The sequence below is a fragment of the Dendropsophus ebraccatus genome, chromosome 5 (genome assembly GCF_027789765.1).
Source record: "Dendropsophus ebraccatus isolate aDenEbr1 chromosome 5, aDenEbr1.pat, whole genome shotgun sequence".
Classification (NCBI taxonomy): domain Eukaryota; kingdom Metazoa; phylum Chordata; class Amphibia; order Anura; family Hylidae; genus Dendropsophus; species Dendropsophus ebraccatus.
The window spans coordinates 17,499,576-17,513,004 of NC_091458.1; the positions used below are offsets into that span (position 1 = coordinate 17,499,576).

The window sequence follows — 13,429 nt, forward strand, 5'->3', positions numbered from 1 at the left end:
AAAATCTCCCCAATACATTAACAGGTGTGAACTGAAGCTAATGGAATATCTTGATGGCGGCGGACAGCATACTGCCATTTAGGTTTACATAAATGGGGAATTTTAACCTTGTCCTTCACAATCAGTGCGGCCGTGTATTACATGCGGGATCTAGACGAGGGGTCGTGGGGGGAGGGCACATAAGGGTCTGGGAAAATAACCAATTCCAGTGTTATCTCATCCGGACTTTACATAGTAAGCGTGAATCTATGTAAATTCCACAAATTGGATGGTCGTACCGGATGAGAAGTTATCAGAAATATGTTATGTACTTGTTTACATAGGACTGTGTAAATTTTATATTACCATCTGGGAGAAGATGAAAAGGAAGAGACTTTAATATGATGAATACATTCTCTGATACTAACTCTAATAGAATAGACTGTCCTAGGGGTATTCGCGCGAAATATTCGAAAAAATTATTTTAAAAAGCTGTACTCATCTTCCGTCAATGCCATTCCAACTGTGCCGGTCCCCACTGTCGCTGCTTCTTGATCTCTGTCCCAATACATAGGAAGTGGCCCCCTTAGTCAATCACTGACTTAGGTGGGTCACCCCGTTTCCCAACATATAGGAAGTGCCCCCTTAGCCAATCACTGACTTAGGTGGGTCAATGGAATTGGATAAACAACAGGAAGCACTGGAAACAGAGACTGCACTAGCAGGGATTGAGGGGAGGTGAGTACAAGTTTTTTTTTATTGCAATAAGTTATGCTATCACTTTAGGTGTTCCCCCAGATCCTGAGATAATAAGGAATGTTATTACGGTAAAGGATTACACAGATCCTGAGATTATAAAATATGCTATCACTCGCTATTCACCCTTTTAAGGAACTATTTTGACTAACATCCAGAAAACAGTACCATCTTGGACATCCTAACTAAGGACAGGTCATCAATGAGAAATTGGTGGACACCTCCCCCCCTGGATTATCAGAGTCCCTTCTTTGCAGTATGGATGTTAGAGGCTCATTTATACTGGTGTTTCTAGTACAGGCTGGAACACAGTGCAGAACTGTTCAAAGAGCAGAGTGCAGAGTTCAAAAGAGTGCCACCCTTTGTTGTGTGGCTGTGTCTGGTATAGCAGCTCCACCCCAATTTCAATAAATAAAGCCAAGCAGTGGAAAAACTGCAGTGCCAGACACCAACTACATGAGGAATGTTACAGTGTCGACTCACAAAGGGTAACATAGATGTTGCATAGATGTTTCCTCCATAGTAAGGTGACATGTGACTATGTCATGTGATCGTAAAATGACTGTGTGTCAGTGGTGCTTTATTCAGAGAGGGAATTTCAACATTATATTACAAAGTCTATATCAGTCTAGAACAACTTCTTAAAAAAATAATTAGTTTGGAGAACCTCTGGGGAGGGTATTCTCTCTCCTTCCTCGTGGGCAGGTATCACAATGCCATCAAAAAGTAACAGGGTAGCTTGAGTAAAAAAGAAGTAAAAAAAAAAAAAAAAAAAAAGCCTCTAAAGGGTCAAACAAAACTCTTGGTCAACACCATAGGGCAATGTTTCTTTTATTGTAATTTTTTTCTAAAGACACGCCCCTGCTTAACTATTAAGCTTACCTATTTATCCTTTAAGAAAACCTAAGAACAATAACAACAACTAACAAATAAAACAACACTTAGTCTCATAATACAAAAGACCAATAATACAGCCTTTCAGTTCAACAAAAAAATTTGTCCAAATCCGCTGCCTGAGAATCCAGAATTGACAAGTGTTAAAATCTCTTCCTCAAGATGCTATTTTCTTCTTTACACTAATCCAAAGTGCCTGAGGTGATACTAAGTGTTCTATCAAAGACGTGTCATCCATGCTTTGAAACCTGATTAGTATGATTTTGTACATCTGACACAGGAGCCGTTCAGTGCTGAATTGTCGAAAAACCCATGGACAGTACGACTCTCCGAGAGCAAACAAAAAGATACCGGTAACCTGATCCTGAAACCTTTCATGACTCATAGCGTAAAACCAGCACAAAGAGGCGGCTGATGGCTCATAGTACATGCTGCTGGTGGTCACCGCTGTCAGTGATAGCCGACCCAATGTCAACTCCCTCCCTTGGAGGAGCATCTTACCCTATGGTCTTCACCAGAGATGAGTGAATTTCTCGAAACATGTTTTGGGTCAGATTCATTCAATTAAGCCTCGATTAAGTCTGAATTTTTTTTCCATTATACCACCACAAACTAGAACATGAATAAGGACATGAACGTAAAGCTATTGCCTGTCTCTTTCTTTCAACCTCTTTGAATTTATCTTACTCTCAGCGGGTGGAAATATCTTGGACTAACATCCATCAAGTGGCATCATCTTGGAGTAAATTCCAACATGTGGTACTATTCTAGCTGGTGGTTTTATCTTCAATTAATTTTTAGCAGATAGTACCATCCAGACTAACTAGAAGGTGGACTAACAAAAATGTTGGACTATCATATTGAACTAGCTTCTAACAGGTGGTGCCATCTTGGAATAACTTCCAGTAGGTGGTTACATCTTGGACTAAATTCTAGCAGGTAGTTTTCCCTTGGACCATCCTGGACTAACATTCAACAGGTTGTACAATCTTTTACCTCCAATAGGGGATACCAATTTGGATTACTCTTTAGCAGCTGGTATCATCTTGCACTATCTTCCAGAAGATAATACCATACCATACCATACTGGACTACACTCTAGCAGGTGGCATCATCCTGGACTAACTTCCACCAGGTACAATCTTGAAATGATTTCCAGCAGATGACACTATCTTGGACTAACTACTCACAGGTAGTTCAAGATTGGAATAACTTTCAGCAGGTGGTACCATCTTGGCCTAATTTCCTACAAGTGGTACCATCTCAGACTAAATTCCAGTAGGCAGTACAATCTTAGACTAACTTCTTACAGGTATAACTTGCAGCAGGTTGTACCATATTGGCCCTACTTGAATAGGGGCAACTTTCTTGGCCTATATTCTAGTAGGTGGTATCCTCTTGGACTAATCTCCAACAGGTGGCATCATCTTTGACTAACTTTTAACAGGCGGCCTTATCTTTAACTTACAATGGGTCGTACCAACTTGGACTAATTTTCAGCAGTTCAGGTATCAGCAGGTATCATTCATCTTGCACTATCTTCCAGCAGATAACACCATCCTGGACACATTCTAGATGGTGGCATCATCTTGGACTAACTTCCGCCAAGTGGTATAATCTTGGATTGATTTCCATCAGATAATACCTGTAAGAAATTTGCACAAATGGTACTAACACCCTGGAATAACTTCTAGGAGATGGTGTGTCATCTTGGCCTAACGTCCTATAGGTGGTGCTATCTTGGCCTATTCTTCAGTAGGTGGTATCATCTTGGACTAATCATCAACAGGTGGATTGTACTAGCTTGGACTAAACTTCCAGCAGGTAGTACTACCTTGAAGTAATAACAGGTGGCACCATCCTGGAATAATGCTGCGTTTACACGGAACTATCATTCGAATTTTTGCAATAACGATTTGGGCGATAATCGGTTCGTGTAAACACAGCGAACGAACAAGCAGCGAGCGAAAAATCGTTCATTGTGATCTTTCAACATGTTCTCAAATCGTTCGCTAAAAAGTCACAGATCGCTTTGTGTAAACAGTCTTTCAAAGATTCACCTTATGTGTGAGATGGGCTAAACGATTGCAATAACGATTTTTCTAACAATTTTTCTAACGATTTATTCGTTTAAATGCTGATCGTTATAAAGGCCAAATCGTTGCTTCAAAATTGTTAAACGATCGATTGGGCGAATTATGACTTCGTGTAAACGGACCACAGGCAGTACTATTGCAGCAGGGTTTTTTTTTTTTGGACTAACAGGCGGTCCTATCTTTAATTTCCAATAGGTGATACCAACTTGGACTTCTAGTGGATACTACCATTCTAGCAGGTGTCATCTACATGGACTACCTTCCATCAAGTGGTATAGTCTTGGATTGAACAGGTGATACTAGACCGACTGAATTATAGAAGGTGTTTTTTCTTGCCTATACATTTAATACATTTTACAAGAAATCCAATCGCTCTTCAAGACCAGGATCTACAATCAGAACCAGATGACGCTCAACTAGAAACCCCAAGTAATAACGTCCCAGTAGTCTATGATCCAATGTGCCGGTATTCGAGGTCTCTATGTGAGTTTCTACCTCCATTTACTATTCCATGGAGATGACAATAGGCCTAGCTGCTGGAACTCATCCTCATGATTACAGCTCTTCTTCGCTGTATTTTATCTTTATAAACACGAACAACAACAAAAATCCCATAAAATAGTAAGTGTTCATTCAGTGTGAATACAGCTGAGCCACCCATGTCTTTCATTTGCTGAGTCTACTTTCTGCATGCAATGCCCTTTAATCCCCTCCAAATACCAACAAAGAAACCCCTACCGCTCTGATTACTGCGGATTAAAAGGCAGTGTACGGAGGCGCAGCAGAAAAATCAATATTTCATGCATGGCGATGTTTTGCAGAACTTGCCAAGTGTGGGCTCCGGCACAATGCTTCATTGACAGATGTAAGAAATATAGAGCGGAGAAGTGAGGTATGCCTTGTTTGTCCTTCACCATGTAGAACAATTTCCCTTCTCAACACAAGTTCATTCTGATTACCTTTAAGTTCAAGTTCTACGGAAAAAAAAAAAACCTGACTCCCATCACCCTATGGAGTTAATATTAAGAGAAATTGTGGTTTCTGTTCTCAACAATTTACTGGTTTTATAGCTACATTCATAGTTTTCTTAAAGGGACAAAGTTAATCTCCAGCAGTAACTCCCTAAGGCTTACGCCAGACACAAATTTTTAAAAATGTTTTTTGTTTGCTTTGGGGAAAAAAAAAAAAACATCCACACATCCACAGCCCCCTTTCCCCATAGAAGTCTATGGGGGGGAAACGCCTACGGTTCGTTGGAAAAACACCAAATGCAGAGTTTTCAGCAGTTTCAGAAAACTAAAAACGCACCGAAACAAAAAGGTCACGTGGGTACTGCGTTTCATTTTTCCCCCTTTGACTCTCAGCTTACCTCTGGCTGCTGTGTATTTGACCCCAAAAAAAACCACCATGCGCCAACACCATGACTGTCCAATCGACACAATGTCTAGAATACAGAGGACTGGTGTTTTTTCGAACTTGGCAATATTTAAGGGTTTTAAATCAGAATTGGGCTTGTGCAACAAACTCACTCAACATGGTTGTACCCAGAATTACCATTGACTGCACCCCAGAGCTGGTGTAGATTTTTGAAGCAGCTCAGATGTGGATTTTTAACAAAAACCAGCAAACGGATACACCGGTCTTCCCCCATGTACTTATCTGATCCCTCACCGGTGCCGATCCCCACTGCCTTGCCCTTCCTGTTCTCCTCTGGACACATAGAAAATGCCCGATTATTTAATCAGAAGCTGACTGGTACTGCCAGTCTTATTGGCCTTTTCCTACCGTATTCCGCAGGAGTAGAACAAGACGTTCTCGGTAACAGGAAGTGGCACCGGCAGGGCGGCATCAGTGAAGGATCGGCTGCAGGTAGATGCATGTTTTCTATTTTTAAACCCACCTTGAGCTCTTTAACTTATAAAACTAACTCTATGAACAACCCCATGGTGGCAAATCAGCTATTTAGTAATGCTGAGTAGCATCTGCCCAGTTTTTGATTCAAGGGACTACCCCATGCAAACAAACATGCTACGTTCCGGTCCTGCGGCCTGGTCACATCACCGCCCTTCTGTCTCCATGTTGATTGAAAGCCGGAAGTCCCGATCTCCTATAGAGGATGCATTGGAGAGCAAGACTTCCGGCCTTCAATCAATATGGAGACAGAAGAGCGGTGACAAGAACGTGCATCGGATTTGGACGGCACCACAGGACTGGAACAAAGCCAATGCCGGGGACACCGATTTACAAAACTACAATTCCCATCATGCCTGGACAGCCAAAGCCAAAGGCCAATGGGAATTGTAGTTTTGTAACAGTTGGAAAGCCGGAGGTTCCCCGTCACGTTTTTACGTCAATAATTTGCTCTACTTTAGATATCTTGAATGGTTCTTGCAAATCCATGGAAAGTATGAATAGGCTTAGGGCTGACTTTCTCCACAACTGACAAAATGCTAATAGACAATGACCGGGTTGAAGGGTCATGCCACCTCTTTCCTACATAATGCATGAATGATGAAGTTCCAAGCGATGGTGGTCTTGACACCATGGGGAGACCTCTACCTGTGCCCTGGACGTCTTCTCGTCATTACTCATACAAACCATATTAACACAAACGAACTGACGCCATCATCAACGTACGGAACGAGGTATACAAGGAAAATCGTGATACAAAATTTCACACCCGAGGAAGGGATATTTTTCCATTAAATGCATGACTCCCCCTATTCAACCAGGGCGAAAGTCATTACATTGGATGGCGGCTTTCAAAACGGTTACAAATGAGAAATTGTGGAAAGTGCTTAAAGTCTTCTTTATGACCCTTTTCTGCGGTTTGTTCCATAGTAAAATGCATAAATGATGCAAAACAACAATGAGCAATAAAACAAAAATCACCACTTAGGAAAATAAAGCGAATGGGAAAATAGACAAGAAAGAGAGAAATGTCTGGAAAATTATACCGACCGGCTCAACAAACTCGAATTTCTTCTTCTCCTGAACCTCCTGAACTTTAAAGATGTACTCCAGGGACGCATCGTAGAAGTTCTGGTGTTCTCGATCAATTACGGAGTCTGCCTACAATAAAGAAAAGGCAAGAGATTTACGGGGAAGACGTCCAATTCTGCACTGGCTGATGAACATGAGTAACAATATTGTCTACTTGGTGGACAGGGCGATAGCTGATGGTTATTATTTCGAGGAGATACAGCAGGGATACGGAGCTGGAGGTATTACGAGGAGCTGGTAGAAGTGAAAATGACAGACTTAGATACTGTAGTCGCAGTATGATAGTTAAGTAAGGGTATGTTCACCTATCCACTTGTAGTTTTCCTCCCATATGGTTGTGCCCAATCAAAACAAATACTCATTCTGATTAAGCTACTTGACAGGTGGTGGTGGTGGCGGTGATGGTGGGGATTAATACCCAGGCGCCACTTTTCTTGTATTTATCCATCCAAGACTGTCATCATTTGCGTCCACCCTCTCTCCAGTGGGCCTCACAACTTAAATTTCCTTGGAAGTCAATGTTTTTGGAGTGTGGGAGAAAACCAACCCGACACACACAAAATTTATGCTGATGTTGTCCTTGGTTGAATGTCAACCAAGGACCCTGAGCAACTGTGACTTTTGTGCCATTCATGTTTAGGACTAAAGCTGGCCAAAGGCTTTAGATTCATACTCGTCAAACCAGCCAATTTCATCAGGACTAGCTGACTGTCCAATGTGTATGGGGCCTCACGACACAAAGCAGATGTCGGGGATAGTACCAATGTGTCCACTCTAAGGTCAATATATTTAGTGATCCATGTCTTTGGATAACCAAGTCAAGGTCATGCAAAGTGTTGAGCGGACTTGCCAAACTGTTTGGGTTCAAGCAACATTCTCCAAACCTTAACTCTTGGCAGTTGAAGAAGTTGAATGCCACCCTAGGGCTTCCAGGAAAACATGGATACATCCTATGGCCTAGGGAGGCATCCACTTTCTGCAGCCGCCAAAAGTCAAATACTGAGCATTTGCATTCGGAGAATGTTGCCAAACCCAAACAGTCCTCTTAACACTTAACTTATTTCACTAAGTCTAGACTAAGTTAGAGCCCAATTACAGCTGATGAAAACGATCATCGGCTGATTGTGTCTTTAGGTCTAGCCGCGCATTGCTACATGTAATAGCAACGCACGGACGGGTAATACTGAATGGCTGACAAGTTCCTCTGCCAATCACTGACCGCGGCAGTCCTGGCCAGTGATTGGCTGTCAGCTCAGAAGCTGCAGGAATGAAGGCAGAGGGCAGGAGAAGACAGGGAGCATGGAGCAGTAATGTATAACAGTTTAGGCCAAGGGCTGCACGGACATCGCTAAACGATCATCAAGCTGTATAATGGGCTCAGTAAACAGCGCCGATCTAGCAGATTGACGCTCTTTACAATATTGATTGGGCTGCCGTGTAAAAGGCCCCTAAAGGCCCCATTACACGGAACCATTATCGGCCGTTACGGACGATAATTGTCCTGTGTAATAGAAGGCAACAATCAGCCGCCATGAACGATCACTGAAAGACAAACAGCTCATAGAGCAACGATCTATTCCTACTAGATGACACATCCACTTGGGCTTCAGAGTATGAAGTCGATAACAACAGCCACTTCTTATACCCATCCTTAGACGACTAAAGCAAGCTGAGAGTCGTCACTCTATACGGCCACAGTACATAGAGCGGTTACCTTCCATGTAACTAAATACGCCTCACACTGATGTTCTTCCGGCCACCAAGAAGAACCCATCTCATATGTTTACCTCTGTCCAGTCATTTGGGCCGTTGTGCTATGAAAAGCATGTAATCTGTTTGTATAACAACCTTTCTGGCCGAGATTCACAGACATCAATGTTACCAGATGAAGGGAAAACACGTACTTATAAGTAGCATTTATTGTGGCTTGTATAAACAATAAACTGTATGAGCAGCATGTTCGGATAACAGGGCTTCCAGAAACATCTCCGAAACTCCATCTGTGAGTGAGCGGCCGTGCTTTATATTGGAGGAGGTGGCCGGAATGGGGGATGGGTGGTGGGCACTGTTGTCTTGCTGCTCTCAGCCTTTGAATAGTCAGACTACATCTTTTGCCTAGTTTGGAATGTTCTGGGATTTTTTCAATAAAAGACTTTTCTCAGACTAGGCCTTCAATATCTGATCAGTGGATAGAGCTGCAGTTAAAGTTCGGTGAGAATTTTTATTAAAGTATTTTATTGCCCCCTAAAAGTTATATAAATCTCCAATATACACTAATTACAGGAAATGCTTATAAAGTGCTTTTTTCCCTGCACTTACTACTGCATCAAGGCTTCACTTCCTGGATAACATGGTGATGTCACTTCCTGGATAACATGGTGATGTCACTTCCTGGATAACATGGTGATGTCACTTCCTGGATAACATGGTGATGTCACTTCTTGGGTAACATGGTGATGTCACTTCCTGGATAACATGGTGATGTCACTTCCTGGATAACATGGTGATGTCACTTCCTGGATAACATGGTGATGTCACTTCTTGGGTAACATGGTGATGTCACTTCCTGGATAACATGGTGATGTCACTTCCTGGATAACATGGTGATGTCACTTCCTGGATAACATGGTGATGTCACGACCAAACTCCCAGAGCCGTGCGGGCTGTGGCAACTGGAGAGGATGATGGCAGGGGGACACTGAGGGACACAGGGCACTGGGGGCACACTGAGCATCCCTCTGCCAGCATCCTCTCCAGCAGCCACAGCCCGCACAGCTCTGGGAGTTAGGTCATGACATCACCATTTTATCCAGGAAGTGACATCACCATGTTATCCAGGAAGTGACATCACCATATTATCCAGGAAGTGACATCACCATGTTACCCAGGAAATGACATCACTATGTTACCCAGGAAGTGACATCACCATGTTATCCAGGAAGTGACATCACCATTTTTATCCAGGAAGTGAAGCCCTGATGCAGTAGTAAGTGCAGGGAAAAAAGCACTTTATAAGCATTTCCAGTAATAAGTGTCTATTGGGGTTTGTATAACTTTTGGAGGGCAATACAATACTTTAATAAAAATTTTCACTGGACTTCTCCTTTAACACATTTGCAGTGGACAGAGCAGAAGACAGATGGCGCCTCACATTGTGTAGTGGTCTTGCTAGGTTACTGCAGTTTGGCTCCTATTCACTACAATTGGAGTTAAAGTGGTTATCTGGAGAGCAGAAAAGTCTAATCTGTTCTGCTCCATGGCGCTCTACTTCCTCTCTCTAGCCGTCTCAGACATACAACATAATGTCCTACAATGTCCGAAGTCACCTTAACATCAGAAGCCTCGGGATGCTATTGAACATTGTGTGGGGGTCGGTATGCTCGCACACATTGCTTGCAACAAGCACCTAGATGCTTCTGAGATGTCCTGAGAGAAGAAATGGAGCTCTGGGGAGCCAAACAGGTTGGACCTTTTCTAATCCCTGGATAACCCCTTTTAAAGGGGTACTCCAGCAACAATCTTTTTCTTTCAAATCAATTGGTGTCAGAAAATTATATAGATTTGTAATTTAATTCTATTTAAAAATCTCCACTCTTCCAGTACTTATCAGCTGCTTTATGTCCTGCAGGAAGTGGTGTATTCTTTCCAGTCTGACACAGTGCTCTCTGCTGACACCTCTGTCCATGTCAGGAACTGTCCAGAGCAGAAGTTTTCTATGGGGATTTGCTGCTGCTCTGGACAGTTCCTGACATGGACAGAGGGTGGCAGCAGAGAGCACTTTAAGAAAAAGATTTTTGCTTAAAGAGTCCTTAAAGAGTACTCCTTTAAGGAACATTAGCAGTAGTTTGGGGGGAGGGGGGATCATTGGGTATAGATTGACTTTAAATTAAACCATGGGAGTTAGGAGCTTTGGTGCCTCTAAGTTGCTCCTTATAGACACAGGGTGGCTGTGCATGTGGGGTGTTGCACGTATGAACGTCACTGGCATGGAGCCACAACTAGTGTTGAGCGGAGATGCCAAACGGTTCGGATTCTGCAATGGTCTTCAAACCTGAATGCTTGCCATTTGACTCCCTGCGGCTAGAGAAGTTGGAGTCCTGGAAAACATGGATACAGCCTAGCGTACCTAACAATTTGGATTGGGAGAAGGTTCCGGAACCTGACCAGTTTACCATCACCGGCACAGCCATTCTCCAGTCGGCTGCCCCAGTATGTGCAGTTCCTTAACGCAGTATTTCGGACCTGATAACCAGTAGTTTGTGATGGTCTGAGGTCCACTTCAGGACACTTCACCGTCTAATATTAAGGTTAACATTATCTCTGTTTCTTCGGTATAATTAGTCTATGTGCTCATGTGGCTTGGACCACACGAAGCATAAATCATTGTATATTTGGCATACATGTCGCAGAACAAGCAGCGGCTACACTTTGCTGGGCAGGCGGCCATGTTTGGAAATGACATGTACGTTTAGAGAACAGGAGCCAAACTACTTAGCGGCTTATTCATGTCTGTGATTTAAGCTAAATCCCCCGGCCTGTACCTGCTGTCCGCGCTCCTGAGGACGGGGGCGGGGGGACGTTTTGTTATGACAGTCACCAAACAAATCATCAAATATACAAATATTATAGGAACGCTACTGCACCTGCTGCATTGCTTATACGGGGTATGGGTTATGGTTAATTTTACTGTTTATAACTGTAGACTATACACAGTGGGTTGATCTACGATCTTTGCGGGAAATTGCATATTCTAGGCACATAAACGAATGACCTTCTAGGCTGCACCCAGTAGGGGGCACCATATTAGTGCTATATATCTCTATAGGACATTAGGTAAAGAAGGTCACCAGTTTAAAGTGACAGCACATCTCTGTAATTTTCTGTACTGAATATTACTATATTCTATTATATTTTACATAGAACAGCAAGTTTACAGTAGTTCTGATACAAAGCTCAATATCACCTGTTTCCCTTCAGACAACCTCATATAATACAATACTAGCTGCCTGCAACAGCACTAGGGGGCGCTGATGAGCTTTCTGTAGGCTTGGTTGCTCTATTATATAAATTCAAGGCGTAAAAAGTATGCAGTACGCTCTGGTGCTCCCTCTTGTGGTGACTTCTGATATCCAAATTTTTATTGTTTAAAGAGTTATTCTGTTAAAATAAAACACACGTCAAATCATCCTTCTTCGTGGAGACAAACAATTCCTTCCATGCTTGTTATTATTTTTTCAGTCTCCTTCCCCAGTTCTGAGCTGCTGCTTTCTGCTGAAGACACAGAAAACGGTGTGTGAACTGTTCACCATCTCCACTCTGATCTCCCTCCTCCCCCCTCCTTTCCTAGACAGCTGATGTAAACTGGGTCCTGGCAAGCTGTCTCTGCACCCTGTAATGCTGGGAGGGTTAATCTTAGGTCAAGTTGCTGGGGACCTCACTGTGATTAACCTTCTCGGCATTACAGAGTGCAGAGACATGAGCTGTCTAGGAATGGAGGGGAGGAGGGGGAGAAAGAGTAAAAAGCTCACACACTGTTTTCTGTGTCTTCAGCAGAAAGCAGCAGCTCAGAACCGGGGTAAGGAGACTGAAAAGATAATAACAAGTATGGAAGGAAGTGTTAAGTCTCCAGGAAGGGGTGTGTGTGATTCAACATGTATTTTACCTGAGCGGAATACCCCCGTATGACAGTATGACAAACACTTGGCCCTCCAGCTGTTGCAGCCAAAGCTTTAGCTGTCCAGGCATGATGGGAATTGTAGTTTTCAAACTGCTGGAGAGTGGCTCTTACAGTGAGGCCACTTGGCTCAGAGAAGAGGGTCGGGAACACTGACCCGTGATGCTCATAGGCTCAAATTGGGCAAAAAATTGCAAAAAATTGTAAAAGTCGAATCACTTTAGATATGTACATTTGTTAGCTGTTCTATATTCATTACGCTTGTCTATATTATAATGTATTTTTCATCCCTTTCCCCACCCGGCAGCCATTGTCTTCTTCGCCATTCATCGACCATCTAATCACCGCCTGATGGTGAGGATCATAAATATTACCGCACATCTCTTGTACTCCCATCAGGCCAGATAGCATTTTTCCAGCTCTCAACTACACAATGATGTCGTGGGCACAGAGACATGATTAAACCTAGGAAACGAGGATTTGAAGTCTTTGCCAAGACAAGGAGAAAATGAAGAACAATGTACCTCTTGTAAATGTGCCTCTTTCTTCTTCGATGACAAATTCAAGTGTTTCTCCAATATTGAACAATATTTCTCACTCTCTTTGTCAAACTTCTTCTTTCCTTCCTGAAAAAAAAAAACACATGAAAGTCAAAGCATGCAATAGTAATTACTGACTAACAAGCTTAGCGTGCTCTCCTGGTAGCAACCAAAGCCGACCGACGAAATAGGAGACAACATGTCGTAATGTTCTCCATTGGTCAAAGGCCTACAGGGCATGCTGGGATTTGGGGTCTTAAGAGTAAAACCTACGAGTAAATCTTGGGAGGATTGGATAGGTTTTGTCTTCAAGATATATAGACGATGGTTTTAGTCCACGCTGGTCACTGATCCAGTGGTTGTGGTAGGGCCAAATGTATGAGATAGAATTGCAACTCCCAACAAGTCCAAATCAAGGCAACATAACACAAGGCACGTTGGGCTTTGTGGTTGTAAGCTTAGTAGGATGAATGCTATAGAAGTCGACT

The 13,429-nt window shown here is 42.8% G+C and overlaps 1 protein-coding gene across 4 annotated transcripts in view; it reads right to left on the bottom strand.

The window, feature by feature from the left end:
- Positions 1-13,429, bottom strand: part of ARHGAP42 (Rho GTPase activating protein 42) — a 213,143-nt gene that overhangs the window by 60,996 nt on the left and 138,718 nt on the right. For all 4 annotated transcript variants that reach the window (XM_069969607.1, XM_069969608.1, XM_069969609.1 and 1 more), the window contains 2 exons: positions 12,927-13,028; positions 6,687-6,797 (listed from right to left, as the gene is read on the bottom strand). In XM_069969607.1, coding sequence (XP_069825708.1) covers positions 6,687-6,797; positions 12,927-13,028 — 213 coding nt within the window. The remainder of the gene's footprint in view (positions 1-6,686; positions 6,798-12,926; positions 13,029-13,429) is intronic.